Genomic DNA, 15,856 nt, shown 5'->3' on the forward strand with positions numbered 1-15,856 from the left:
TTGGTTTTCTGTATATTGCTTTTAATATGTTTAGTGATAGACCTTGACTTTTGATCTTTTCAAGACCTTTAATATGAAGAGGTGTTGAATTTTATCAAATGCTTTCTCAGTCTCTAATGAGATGATAATGTGATTTTTTTTCCCTTTAGTTAGTTTATAGAGTGGATTATGTTGATGGATTTCTGTATTTTGTACCATTCCAGCATTCCTGGGGTGATGCCTACTGGATCATGATAGTTTTGATGTGTTCTTGAATTCAATTTGTGAGAATTTTATTGAGTATTTTTGTATTGATACTCAAAAAAGAAAATTGGACTGAAGTTTTCTTTCTTTCTGTGGTTTAGGTTTAAGCATAACTGTGCCTTCATATAAGGAATTAGGTGAGTTCTCTGCACCCAAATCCCGTGGGAGGGAGAACTAAACCTACAGAGAGGCAGACACGCCTGGGAAACCAGAAGAGACTGCACTCTGCACACATCTCTGACACCAGAGGAAAACACCAAACGCCATCTGGAACCCTGGTGCACGAAGGCTCCAGGAAAGGGCGGCGCAGATCTTCCTTGTTGCTACCTCCACGGAGAGCTAGTATGCAGCACCCCACGGGCAAACTTCAGCCTCGGGACCACAGGTAAGACCAACTTTTCTGCTGCAAGCAACCTGCCTCGTGAACACCATACATAGGCCCACAGGAACAGCTGAAGGCCTGTAGATAGGAAAAACTACACGCCCGAAAGCAGAACATTCTGTCCCCATAACTGGCTGAAAGAAAACAAGAAAACAGGTCTACAGCACTCCTGACGCACAGGCTTATAGGACAGTCTAGCCACTGTCAGAAATAGCAGAACAAAGTAACACTAGAGATAATCTGATGGCGAGAGGCAAGCACAGGAACCCAAGCAACAGAAACCAAGACTACATGGCATCATCGGAGCCCAATTCTCCCACCAAAGCAAACACGGAATATCCAAACACAGCAGAAAAGCAAGATCTACTTTCAAAATCATATTTGATCAGGATGCTGGAGGACTTCAAGAAAGACGTGAAGAACTCCCTTAGAGAAAAAGTAGAAGCCTACAGAGAGGAATTGCAAAAATCCCTGAAAGAATTCCAGAAAAACATAAATAAACAAGTAGAAGCCCATAGAGAGGAGTCACAAAAATCCCTGAAAGAATTCCAGGAAATCATAAATAAACAAGTAGAAGCCCATAGAGAGGAGTCACAAAAATCCCTGAAAGAATTCCAGGAAAAAACAATCAAACAGTTGAAGGAATTAAAAATGGAAATAGAAGCAATCAAGAAAAACACATGGAAACAAACCTGGATATAGAAAACCAAAGGAAGAGACAAGGAGCTGTGGATACGAGCTTCACCAACAGAATACAAGAGATGGAAGAGAGAACATCAGGAGCAGAAGATTCCATAGAAATCCTTGACTCAACTGTCAAAGATAATGTAAAGCAGAAAAAGCTACTGGTCCAAAACATACAGGAAATCCAGGACTCAATGAGAAGATCAAATCTAAGGATAATAGGTATAGAAGAGAGTGAAGACTCCCAGCTCAAAGGACCAGTAAATATCTTCAACAAAATCATAGAAGAAAACTTCCTTAACATAAAAAAAAAAGATACCCACAGGCATAAAAGAAGCCTACAGAACTCCAAATAGATTGGACCAGAAAAGAAACACCTCCCATCACATAATAGTCAAAACACCAAACGCACAAAATAAAGAAAGAATATTAAAAGCAGTAAGGGAAAAAGGTCAAGTAACATATAAAGGCAGACCTATCAGAATTACACCAGACTTTTCGCCAGAAAATATGAAAGCCAGAAGATCCTGGACTGATGTCATACAGATCCTAAGAGAACACAAATGCCAGCCCAGGTTACTGTATCCTGCAAAACTCTCAATTAACATAGATGGAGAAAGCAAGATATTCCATGACAAAACCAAATTTACACAATATCTTTCTACAAATCCAGCACTACAAAGGATAATAAATGGTAAAGTCCAACATAAGGAGGCAAGCTATACCCTAGAAGAAGCAAGAAACTAATCGTCTTGGCAACAAAACAAGAGAAGAAAAGCACACAAACAAAACCTCACATCCAAATATGAATATAACAGGAAGCAATAATCACTATTCCTTAATATCTCTCAACATCAATGGCCTCAACTCCCCAATAAAAAGACATAGATTAGCAAACTGGATATGCAACGAGGACCCTGCATTCTGCTGCCTAAAGGAAACACACCTCAGAGACAAAGACAGACACTACCTCAGAGTGAAAGGCTAGAAAACAAATTTCCAAGCAAATGGTCAGAGGAAGCAAGCTGGAGTAGCCATTCTAATATCAAATAAAATCAATTTTCAACTAAAATTCGTCAAAAAACCTAAGGAAGGACACTTCACATTCATCAAAGGAAAAATCCACCAAGATGAACTCTCAATCCTAAATATCTATGCCCCAAATACAAGGGCACCTACATACGTAAAAGAAACCTTACTAAAGCTCAAAACACACATTGCACCTCACACAATAATAGTAGGAGACTACAACATCCCACTCTCATCCATGGACAGATTATGGAAACAGAAATTAAACAGAGACGTAGAGAGACTAAGAGAAGTCATGAGCCAAATGGACTTAACAGATATTTATAAAACATTCTACCCTAAAGCAAAAGGGTATACTTTCTTCTCAGCTCCCCATGGTACTTTCTCCAAAATTGACCATATAATTGGTCAAAAAACGGGCCTCAACAGGTACAGAAAGCTAGAAATAATCCTATGCGTGCTATTGGACCACCACAGCCTGAAACTGGTCTTCAATAACAATAAGGGAAGAATGCCCACATATATGTGGAAACTGAACAATGCTCTACACAATGATAACCTGGTCAAGGAAGAAATAATGATAGAAATTAAAGACTTTTTAGAATTTAATGAAAATGAAGGTACAACATACCCAAACTTATGAGGCATAATGAAAGCTGTGCTAAGACGAAAACTCAAAGCACTGAGTGCCTGCAGAAAGAAACAGGAAAGAGCATATGTCACCAGCTTGTCAGCACACCTAAAAGCTCTAGAACAAAAAGAAGCAAATACACCTAGGAGGAGTAGAAGGCAGGAAATAATCAAACTCAGAGCTGAAATCAACCCAGTAGAAACAAAAAGGACCATAGAAAGAATCAACAGAACCAAAAGTTGGTTCTTTGAGAAGATCAATAAGATAGATAAACCCTTAGCCAGACTAATGAGAGGACACAGAGAGTGTATCCAAATTAACAAAATCAGAAATGAAAAGGGAGACATAATTACAGATTCAGAGGAAATTCAAAAAATCATCATATCTTACTATAAAAGCCTATATTCAACAAAACTTGAAAATCTGCAGGAAATGGATAATTTCCTAGACAGATACCAGGTACTGAAGTTAAATCAGGAACAGATAAACCAGTTAAACAACCCCATAACTCCTGAGGAAATAGAAGCAGTCATTGAAGGTCTCCCAACCAAAAAGAGCCCAGGTCCAGACGGGTTTACTGCAGAATTCTATCAGAACTTCATAGAAGACCTCATACCAATATTATCCAAACTATTCCACAAAATTGAAACAGATGGAGCACTACCGAATTCCTTCTACGAAGCCACAATTACTCTTATACCTAAACCACACAAAGACCCAACAAAGAAAGAGAACTTCAGACCAATTTCCCTTAAGAATATCGACACAAAAATACTCAATAAAATTCTGGCAAACAGAATCCAAGAGCACATCGAAACACTCATCCACCATGATCAAGTAGGCTTCATCCCAGGCATGCAGGGATGGTTTAATATACGGAAAACCATCAACGTGATCCATTATATAAACAAACTGAAAGAACAAAACCATATGATCATTTCATTAGATGCTGAGAAAGCATTTGACAAAATTCAACACACCTTCATGATAAAAGTCCTGGAAAGAATAGGAATTCAAGGTCCATACCTAAACATAGTAAAAGCCATATACAGCAAACCAGTTGCTAACATTAAACTAAATGGAGAGAAACTTGAAGCAATCCCACTAAAATCAGGGATTAGACAAGGCTGCCAACTCTCTCCCTACTTATTCAATACAGTTCTAGAAGTTCTAGTCAGAGCAATCAGACAACAAAAGTAGGTCAAGGGGATACAGATCGGAAAAGAAGAAGTCAAAATATCACTATTTGAAGATGATATGATAGTATATTTAATCCCAAAAGTTCCACCAGAGAACTACTAAAGCTGATAAACACCTTCAGCAAAGTGGCTGGGTATAAAATTAACTCAAATAAATCAGTAGCCTTCCTCTATACAAAAGAGAAACAAGCCGAGAAAGAAATTAGTGAAACGACACCCTCCATAATAGACCCAAATAATATAATGTACCTCGGTGTGACTTTAACTAAGCAAGTAAAAGATCTGTACAATAAGAATTTCAAGTCTCTGAAGAAAGAAATTGAAGAAGTCCTCAGAAGATGGAAAGATCTCCCATGCTCATGGATTGGGAGGATTAATATAGTAAAAATGGCCATTTTACTAAAAGCGATCTACAGTTTCAATGCAATCCCCATCAAAATACCAATCCAATTCTTCAAAGAGTTAGACAGAACAATTTGCAAATTCATCTGGAATAACAAAAAACCCAGGATAGCTAAAACTATCCTCAACAATAAAAGGACTTCAGGGGGAATCACTATCCCTGAACTCAAGCAGTATTACAGAGCAATAGTGATAAAAACTGCATGGTATTGGTACAGAGACAGAGAGATATAACAATGGAATAGAAATGAAGACCCAGAAATGAACCCACACACCTATGGTCACTTGATTTTTGACAAAGGAGCCAAAACCATCCAATGGAAAAAAAATAGCATTTTCAGCAAATGGTGCTGGTTCAACTGGAAGTCAACATGTAGAAGAATGCAGATCGATCCATGCTTATCACCCTGTACAAAGCTTAAGTCCAAGTGGATCAAGGACCTCCACATCAAACCAGACACACTCAAACTAATAGAAGAAAAACTAGGGAAGCATCTGGAACACATGGGCACTGGAAAAAATTTCCTGAACAAAACACCAATGGCTTATGCTCTAAGATCAAGAATCGACAAATGGGATCTATAAAACTGCAAAGCTTCTGTAAGGCTAAGGACACTGTGGTTAGGACAAAACGGCAACCAACAGATTGGGAAAAGATCTTTGCCAATCCTACAACAGATAGAGGCCTTATATCCAAAATATACAAAGAACTCAAGAAGTTAGACCGCAGGGAGACAAATAACCCTATTAAAAAATGGGGTTCAGAGCTAAACAAAGAATTCACAGCTGAGGAATGCCGAATGCCTGAGAAACACCTAAAGAAATGTGCAACATCTTTAGTTATAAGGGAAATGCAAATCAAAACAATCCTGAGATTTCACCTCACACCAGTGAGAATGGCCAAGATCAAAAACTCAGGTGACAGCAGATGCTGGCGAGGATGTGGAGAAAGAGGAACACTCCTCCATTGTTGGTGGGATTGCAGACTGGTACAACCATTCTGGAAATCAGTCGGGAGGTTCCTCAGAAAATTGGACATTGAACTTCCTGAGGATCCAGCTATACCTCTCTTGGGCATATACCCAAAAGATGCCCCAACATATAAAAAAGACACGTGATCCACTATATTCATCGCAGCCTTATTTATAATAGCCAGAGGTTGGAAAAACCCAGATGCCCTTCAACAGAGGAATGGATACAGAAAATGTGGTACATCTACACAATGGAATATTACTCAGCTATCAAAAACAATGACTTTATGAAATTCGTAGGCAAATGGTTGGAAGTGGAAAATATCATCCTGAGTGAGGTAACCCAATCACAGAAAAACACACATGGTATGCACTCTTTGATAAGTGGCTATTAGCCCAAATGCTTGAATTACCCTAGATGCCTAGAACAAATGAAACTCAAGACAGATGATCAAAATGTGAATGCTTCACTCCTTTTTTAAAAGGGGAACAAGAATACCCTTGGCAGGGAATAGAGAGACAAAGATTAAAACAGGCACAGAAGGAACACCCATTCAGAGCCTGCCCCACTTGTGGCCCATGCATATACAGCCACCCAATTATACAAGATGGATGAAGCAAAGAAGTGCAGGCCGACAGGAGCTGGATGTAGATCTCTCCCGAGAGACACAACCAGAATACAGCAAACACAGAGGCATATGCCAGCAGCAAACCACTGAATTGAGAATAGGACCCCTGTTGATGGCATCAGAGAAACCCCATGTGAATAACAATTCCAAGCAACCAGAGCTTCCAGGGACTAAGCCACTACCTAAAGACTATACATGGACTGACCCTGGACTCTGACCTCATAGGTAGCAATGAATATCCTAGTAAGAGCACCAGTGGAAGGGGAAGCCTTGGTCCTGCTAAGACTGAACCCCCAGTGAACTAGATTTTTGGGGGAGGGTGGCAAGGGGGGGAGGATGTGGAGGGGAACACCCATAAAGAAGTGGAGGAGGGAGGGGGATGTTTGCCCGTGGACCGGGAAAGGGAATAACACTCGAAATGTATATAAGAAATACTCAAGTTAATAAAAAAAAAGTTGCAGTCATAAAACAAAATTAGGCAGAATTATTATTTAGGGAAAGAAGAAGGTAAAGAGTATTAGAAATACAATATGGAGTCTCCTGAGGCCCAGAGTTTGGTTTCCAGGACCCATATTAGATAGCTCACAACCACCTGTAAATCCAAGTCCAGGAAATCTCTTCTGGCCTCCATTGGCACCTGAACACACATGGCATCCACACAGAGACAGATAAAGAAATAAAAATAAAAATCAAATCCTTGGGGGAAAAAAGCAAGAGTATAAATTGGAGATATGAGGATTTAAAGGTACTGGAGGTGGGGGTTTAAGGAAATTCCATAGAAAATGGCTACACTACTTAAGGATGTTCAAATCCAAAAAGTACGTGGGGAGAGAAAAATAAAAGGAATTATCATCCATTAAATAACTTAGGAAATTGCGAGTTAACAAAGTGAACATGTTCATCGAATGTCCACTGCAATAGAGGGTTGGAAAAATGACTCCATAGTTAAGAGCATTAGCTATCCTTCCAGAGGGTCAGGGTTCAAATCCCAGTGTCTTAAGGCAATTCATAACCATCTATAACAAGTTCTAGGAAATTATCCCCCTCTTCTGGTCTCCACTGAGAACCAGGCATAGAAGGGGTACACAGATATATACAGGCAAACAAAACACCTATATACACAAAATAAAAAATAAATTAAATGTCTTCTCCAATGCGTAAAGACAGAAGTAGCCAGAAGCAGGTCATTAAGAATTCTAAGCCAGGGCAGGCATACAGGATGCATATAGACCTCAGTGGGTGGTGCTCTGCCTGAGATTGAGGTCAGACTCCTGTGATTCTGGTGTATGCTAGAGCTGGAGAACCTGTCTTTACATTAGGATCCCTGAGAGTACAAGGAAGAATAATGAATTTGAATATGTATAAGATCGCCAGACCATATTAATCTTAAGAAGTTGGAGACCACCAGTGAAAAATCTGCAGCACAGACAGGAACACAAATGCATCTGGATCAGCCATTTTCAAATGACTGTTAAAGCCTAAGTCCTTGCTCCTGGAAACAAAAAGGCCAATGTTTTGGCTCCCAAGGCCGCTGAGATCACATAATGATTTTTCCCCCACAAGTCATTGCTGTTTTACATGTAATCAAAATTAAAGTTAATTTTGTGTTTATTTAACATTTATGACCAAAATACAGAGCCAGCAATCTTAATATGTATATACCATCTCCCTCAGCTAGGAAGTCCGATTTGCTTTATATTAATAATAATATCTTGGGGCCTGGGAAGATGGTGTAGCAGTTATAAACATATCCTGTTCTTGCAAAGGACCTGAGTCTGGTTCCCAGAGCCCATATGGATTGCTCACAACTGCCTGTAGTTTCAGCTCTAGGGGGATCCCATACCTCTGGCCTCTTCAGGCATCAGCACTGTGTGTGTGTGTGTGTGTGTGTGTGTGTGTGTGTGTGTGTGTATGTATGCGTGTGTGTGTGTACATGTATGCATGTATGCACACCAAGTGCTCATATAGAAAATAACTATCTCTTATCGGGCATGATAGAGAACATCTTTAACCAGAGCTCTTGGGAGACAGAGGCAAGCATATCTCTGTGAGTTTAAAGGAATCCTGGTCTTCATAAGGAGTTCTAGAACACCAGAGCTACATTGTAAGACCCTGTCTGAAAACAAGCAAAAAAAAAAAAAAACCACATATCCTTTCTAATGCCAAAAGCCCTTTGGCATTACTTATTAATTAAATAAGAATTGTATTGTCAATACAACTTACTCTTTCTTAGGGTTCATTTCCCTAGGTCAATTGAACTAGTTTGACACAAAATTAACTTTAATAGACTGATTTAAATTACACTTAATAATCCAAGCTTTCAGAGAAGTTTGGGAACAAAGGTGCTTGCATTCCTCAGGAATATTTCCTCTTGTAATTGTTCCTTGCATTTCTAATTTCACCACACCAGCATTTTGTGCAGTTACACATGAAATTTTGGTGATTGGAACATTCATCTCTAAATCCAAACATTTATTATAATTTTTCCTGTTTCATCTGCATTACAGGATTTTTATGATTTCTGATCTTTCAAAATTTCACTTTAGGCCTTTGAACTATATTCAATGGTATGATAAAAGAATACTACAGAATATTTACATGTCTTTTTAGAAAAAAAAGGAATTAGGCAGTGTTTCATATGTTTCTCCTTTGTGTAATATTTTGGACAGTATTGGTATTAGATCTTCTATGAAGGCCTAATAGAATTCTGCACTAAATATATATGGTTCTGGTTTTTGTTCTTGGTTTTGTTTTGCTTGGGAGACTTTTAATAACTGCTTCTATTTCTTTAGGAGTTATGGGACTGTTTAGATGGCTTATCTGATTCTGATTTAACTTCAGTACTTGATATCTGTCAAGAAAGTTGTCCATTTCATCCAAATTTTCTAGTTTTGTTGAATATAGGCTTTGTAGTAGGATCTGATGATTTTTTGAATTTCCTGTGATTCTGTTGTTATGTCTCCCTTTTCATTTTTGATTTTGTTAATTTGGACACACTCTCTGTACACTCTGGTTAGTCTGGCTAGCTTGTTGATTTTCTCAAAGAACCAGCTACTGGTCTTATTGATTCTTTTTATCATTCTTTTTGTTTTAACTTGGTTGATTACAGCCCTGAGTTTGAATATTTCCTGCTGTCTACTCCTCTGGTGTATTTGCTTCTTTTTGTTCTAGAGCTTTTAGGTGTGCTGTCAAGCTGCTGATAAATGCTCTCTCCTCTTTCTTTTTGCAGGCACTCAGAGCTATGAGTTTTCCTCTTAGGACAGCTTTCATTGTGTCCCATAAGTTTGGGTATATTGTGCCTTCATTTTCATTAAATTCTAAGAAGTTTTAAATTTCTTTTCTTTTTTTTCTTCCTTAACAAAGTTATCATTGAGTGGAGCATTATTAAACTTCCATGAGTATGCGGGATTTCTGTCATTTCTGTTGTGATTGAAGACCAACCTTAGTCCTTGGTGATCTTTCAGGATGCATGGGATTATTTCAATCTTCTTGCATCTGTTAAGACCTGTTTTGTGACCGATAATAAAGTTCATTTTGGAGAAGGTACCATGATGGGCCTGTTAAGTCCATTTGGTTCATAACTTCTGTTAGTTTCTCTGTTTGTTTTCTGTTTCCGTAATCTTTCCATTGATGAGAGTAGAGTATTGAAGTCTCCCACTATTATTTTGTGAGGTGTAATGTGTGCTTTGATCTGTAGTAAGGTTTCTTTTATTAATGTAGCCGCCCTTGAATTTGGAGCATATAAATTCAGGATTGAGAGCTCATTCTGGTGGGTTTTTCCTTTTATGATTATATCTGGGTACAGCTGTGGGACCTGGTTAGCTCTGGGTGCAGACTGAAACCAGAAGGATCCTGTCCCAGACTGCTCCTGGGTTCCCGTGATCTAAGTGCTCCAGGCAGGTGCTTCGGAGCAGAAGTGGTGGTCTAACCTCTGCTCTCAAGTGTGTCAGTACTCTTAGCTTTCAGTACTGGGTACAAGCAGAGACAGAAAGGATCCTATCCTGACTGCTACTAGGTTCCTGTATCCAGAGGTCTCCAGGTGGGTTTCTCTTGGGCCAAGAATGTGAGCAGAAGTGCTGGCCTCCCCTGAGCTCTCAGGATTGTCTGCACTTCTGAGAGTCCAACTTCTCCCCCATGGGAAATGGGTGCAGAGAGCTGTGGGACAGGATCAGCAACTCTGGTTTCAGGTAGAAACCAGAAAGCTATAATTCACTTTTAACTGAGTCCCCCTACCCCAGTTTTAAAGGCACAGAGTATTGCAAACAGCTATTTTCTATTAGCCTTTAAAATTAAGAGGAAGTAATAGGCAAGGTATAGACTGCTCTCGTGCAATCTCAGTAATTTGTAAACTGGGCAAGTCAAGAACAGAAAAGAATCTGTCTCAAAAGAATAAATGAATAAATAAACATCAAGCAAACAAACAATTTAACTGACTAGTAATTTTCATGCTTCTTTTCATGTTACCCATAAGGAGAAAAGAGCTTTGGCTCTGAGCATTTTTGAAATAGCTTCAAGTAACTGTACAAACTCAAATAGCTTTGAAACCTTTTAAGCCCATATGAAACAGGAGCACATTTACCTTTGATAGACATAGGCTTAGTGAAGAGCAAAGGGCGGTGAGGATGCTCATCCTTCATTACACTCCATCTGGACTCTTCAGCTGGATCTGAGCCTCTGTTGTCATTATGATGGCTGACATAAAAACCGAAGGACAGTCTCCAGACTCCCTAAGAAACGATCAAATACCTGGAATTCCTCCTGCACCCCTGTTCAGTAAATTTTCCCGTATGTCCTCATGTGCAATGAAGCACTTGGAAGCATCCTTCCTTTCATTTGAATTATTTCTATTTGCTATATTTTATCTATGTGTTTCTAGTATGAATTCATGAATAGAGCAATAATACCTTCAGCATTTTTACAATTCCCATCTTTGTAAGCCTGAGTGAGAAACAGCAAAGAAGGAAGTCGAAAATTACCTAGTGGGGGCTGAAGCTAGTTGTGTCTGTTTAATAAAGTTGATTTCTTTTAATTCTTCATGCTATGGCCAAATAACGAAGGGTCTAACTAAATCCCCAGCACCCTTGCAACCTGAGGGGATATTATTGTTAGTACTGGAGCACATATACAGAGATAGAGTTTTCTTTTAAACTCTTCAAAAATCTTAGGAGTTTCCCCTTAGGGATTTTGATACCTAAATGAATTTAAGTGAATTAAAATAAATTAAAAATGAATTAAAGAATCCTAACAACACTGTAGAGGTCATTGTATCTTCTATACATGTTCATTAACAAAAGGCTATTTATTCATTACATGGTAAAACTCAATGAGGAAAGACTAGACACATCTTAATTTGTATGGTTTTACAAAATTTTAAGCACCAATTTCATTTAAGGAGCATGTCTTCATGGGGATCAAATGTCTCCAGTAAAACTTCATCTCCCTTCTGGTTACAAACAGTGAGGGCAGAAGATAGTGTCTACAGTGTGCTTTTGTGTAAACAAGTGGTAGGTAATTCATATCAAGAGAGCAAACAAAAGTAGCCCTTTTAAAATTTTCCCCATTGCCAGACTGCCAACACTACCTCAGAGCAGCACAGAATTCCCCCAACAACTCCACTGCCTCACCTTCTTCTCACAATACTCCACACAAAACTCCATCCAAAGTCTTCTGATCTAACAGAGACCAAACTGGTTCCCATTACCTCAGAGTCATTGGCAGCAACCCAGACATCGTGTAGGTCTCCAGAACATCCGTGTAGGCACCCTACTGGATCAGAAGATTCTGTGACAACCAGGACTACAGGCCAGGCAGAGAGGAAACAGAAACCAAGGGGAAAACATTTAACAAAGACAATCTTTAAAACTGGCACCTACATCTATAATTACCCACAAACTCAAATGCCTGGGGAATAGCGTTAGAACACAAGCAACAGCCAGAGAAGTATGTCACAAGCAGAATCCAGCTGTCCCACTAGAGTATTCTCTGAAAACTACAGCACAGCTCAAGCACAGGAAAATTACCTCAAAGCCAACTTTATGGAAATGATAGAGGTAAAGCCCTTAAAGAGGAAATGAATCAATATCTTAAAGTAATACAAAAAAGCACAACAAACAATTGGGAGTAAATGAATACATTCCTCAAAGAAAGCAAGAAAAACAAAGTTAGAAGTGAATACAACTCAACTATTTCATCATTACATTTACATTCGAAGTCATTTATCTACTCTATAGCACATTTTGATATTAAATAGGAGAAACTCAAACTTAAAAAAATAAAAAAAACCTCTCAATGTATGCCTATCCAACTGTAAGTGAAAGAAAAATTAAAGTCCTATAAACTTGTATATCCATTATTATATCTAACTCAATAGTTTTCTATCACTATTTATTTTTCAATAAATATATTAAAGCATAAAATGATATATGCTTATGTGACCATCACATGAGTAATTAGCGTTTTATCTCCCAAAAATTCACTTGTTGAACGGTATTGAACTTTGAACTACGCTCTTCAACTCCCCAGACAATGTAAAACTGATTGGACTTTTAGTTACTATCCTACTGTGTTGTAGAACACAGAACATATTTAACATTTGGTTAACTAGCCCAACACTTAAACTTTATCAATTTGTTTACCCTCCCTCCTTTTTCAACTTTAACTTTCCATGACCACTATTCAGTTTCTTAATTTTGTGAAATCAGATTTTTGCTTCAACATCCAAATTAAAAGGAACTTGTACCTATTTTTTCCCATTCTCACTCTTTTTGTTCTCAAAATGAGTATTTTGATACTAGCCATTTGTTCTCCTAGAGAAACTGGTGTATGAAAGTGATAACTGATTGCCTAAATTGTTTATCCACAGACGCAGACTGCACCCATTCCCTGGAGATCTGGTAGTTAACTATCTAGAAAATGAGCATGAGTTTTAAGTGACATATGTTTTTGAGTTTTAAGTAGGATGATAAATCTGACATCTTCCCAAAATTATTCAATGATTTGTATATTTCAAGGCCTACTCACATGCATTTATTGACAGCTCATAGAGCATAATTCTAGACCTGATGAATGTTGGGTGATGTATCTTTGTCAAAATGTGTTACAGATAAGCAGTTTTCTTTAAGTTAATGACATTGTTTAATTGGCATGAGTATTCTCATTGTATTCATAGGGAGACTTACAAACTTAGTCACTTATTCAGTAAGAGACATCTAATAACTATCAGATGAGTTTTTGACACAGTTCAAGGGAACAGTGAGTACATAATTAACTTGCATGAGACCCTGAGTCCTAGTCTCAGATTGTCTCAATCACAGATTCACTCTGGTGTGGGTAGAATATTTGAATCACATAAACATGAGCTTACAATGTAATCTTGTGTGTTTATAGTGGTCACCATATATAAGATTTTTACACTGGTGAATTTAAAAGGGAAAAGGTATCATATAACTTTATACCTGCATATAGCCCTGAAAGTATTTCAGTGACAAATGCCTGACAAATGGAATTACGAAAGAGGAAAGATGGAGAGAAATCTACCTATATTCTTGGAGAAAAACCAAAAAAGACTATCACATAGAAGGTAGATGTCAATGGTAGGAAATTGTGACTTTGGCAAATGGTACATCCAATAGAATTTAGTAAAATCATGAATTATCTTGTTGGAATGATGAGAAATGCTTTGGTTAAATAATCAGAGTAAATCTATAGTTAGGTTAAGAATATGAATTAAAATTATCCTTTAGGTAACTTTATTACACAAAGTTTGCCTACAAAGATGGACCAGAATATTAAATAAATGAGGTCTAAATATATTATTTAATATAGGAGGCCTGTTTTAAATGTGTCAATGCTGATTAAAATAATATATAAGAAAAATTTAATAAAACAGGAAAAGCACAGTGTTGTTAATACAGTATAGTCTCAGTAAGTAAGATAAAGAATAAAAGTATAACTGGACTCAGGATAAATAAATGGTTAGGTCATCAGTCTAGGCAGCAAGAGTTACATTATTCTTATATGATTGTTACCAATAAAAACATAGCTAGTAGTTGGAGTTGACTAATAATCTTTAATGGTTACTTTAGATTTTAAAATCCAGGAAATTATTTGGAAAGAGTATAACTGATGTAGAAATGCTGGAAGGCATATGAGAGAACACCAGAAGTGGAAGAATACTTACGGTCACAGAGGAGTTGGAAGGTGAAGTGCATATGGTTGGAAATCTGTCACCCTAAAATCACTTTAGGTTTTTGTTCATTCATTTAAAAAATATGAATTTTCTTTATTCACAATCTTCATCGCTGAGTTCCAGACTGAAAGAAATCAGAGACTGAATTAAAGTATAATTGCTATTTTGTCAAAATTTGATAAAAAATAGTACAGTGAGTTATCATTTGATAGATGAGAAGAAGTAGTAATTACAGAAGCAGGGCACAAAGGATGAAAGCCTCTTTGATAATTGGACCATTTAAATGCATAATGTCCAACGAATTATGAGAATGAATAAATGAATAGGAATATACTGACAAAAGTGGAAAAGGGTGTGTATTCGAAGGAATCATGTACACAATTGTGATTACAGAAAATATTGTGGTGACCAGTAATGACAGCCATTCATGGATGACCTGGTGTTGGAGGGGTAGGTTTCCTGAACTTTATTGTGATTGCTATGAATTTTATGTACACGAGACATGACATACAAAAAAACTAACAATGAAATTAGAGTAATCTGAGAAGAAGCTGTATCCATCTAGGCATTTCAGTGAGTATATGTTGTTAAGAGAGTAGAGCATGACTGTAATTTCATAGATTTCTCAAAGATGAATGGAAAGGAAATGATCTGAAAGACAAAGGAAGAAGAGCTTGAATACCTGCTTCCAGGCTTAGAAGCAAAAGTGCTGTGACAACAAGATCACTTCATCACTCTGCTATCTGGACACAGTCATTCCTGACAGACCTGTGAATGTAAAACAAAAATTACAGTCAAAACCACTATTACAATGACTATTTGCCTTAGAGACCTGGAATGTTGTGACAGAAAGGGCACAAGGAAGGCTTCAGGAGTCTTCCTGGAATATTTGGAATATTCAAATTTTCATTTACTTTATGTTTTACAAAATTTTATTCTTAGACACTGAAAATACTGAATAGCCTTTTCAAGAATCTTGTATGTATGTGATATTTTTCAATCATACTGAAAATAAATAACTATACTGACATAAGCAAACCATGATGTTGGTCAAACCGGATAGCCGTATAGAAAAAAGTAAGAATAGATCTATAGCCCTGCACAAAACTGAAGTCCATTGATACCCTAAATCTAACAGAAGAGAAAGTATGGAATAGACTTGAACTCCTGGGCAATAGAATGGACAGTCTGAACACCACCACTAAGATGAAAACCAATAACTAATAAATGAAATATTATGAATATTAAAATATTCTGAAAGCAAAGGGCAAAATCATTGAAACAGTGGCAGACTCCAGAATTGGAGTAATTGATTTCAAAATTATATGTATCATTGTTGTTATTTTCTATAATATGCAAAGAACTAAAACCAGTCAAACAAGCAACAACAGCAATAAAAACAATTGTGAGATTACATTTTATCCTAGGTAAATGAACAAGATCACACAAAAAAAATGATAGCACAGGATGGCAAGGAAGTGGGGAAGATGGATATTCA

General features: G+C 37.5%; 1 protein-coding gene across 3 annotated transcripts in view; it reads right to left on the minus strand.

Moving 5' to 3' along the window:
- LOC108350038 (uncharacterized) overlaps nt 1–15,856 on the minus strand; it is a 231,441-nt gene that overhangs the window by 164,360 nt on the left and 51,225 nt on the right. For all 3 annotated transcript variants that reach the window (XM_087641643.1, XM_087641645.1, XM_087641644.1), the window contains exons 5-8: nt 15,041–15,126; nt 14,350–14,482; nt 11,872–11,966; nt 10,750–10,897 (exon numbers count right to left, since the gene is read on the minus strand). In XM_087641643.1, coding sequence (XP_087497769.1) covers nt 10,750–10,897; nt 11,872–11,966; nt 14,350–14,380 — 274 coding nt within the window. In that variant the 5' untranslated portion in view covers nt 14,381–14,482; nt 15,041–15,126. The remainder of the gene's footprint in view (nt 1–10,749; nt 10,898–11,871; nt 11,967–14,349; nt 14,483–15,040; nt 15,127–15,856) is intronic.

Source organism: Rattus norvegicus, chromosome 2, assembly GCF_021556685.1.
Source record: "Rattus norvegicus strain SHRSP/BbbUtx chromosome 2, alternate assembly SHRSP_T2T, whole genome shotgun sequence".
Taxonomy (NCBI): domain Eukaryota; kingdom Metazoa; phylum Chordata; class Mammalia; order Rodentia; family Muridae; genus Rattus; species Rattus norvegicus.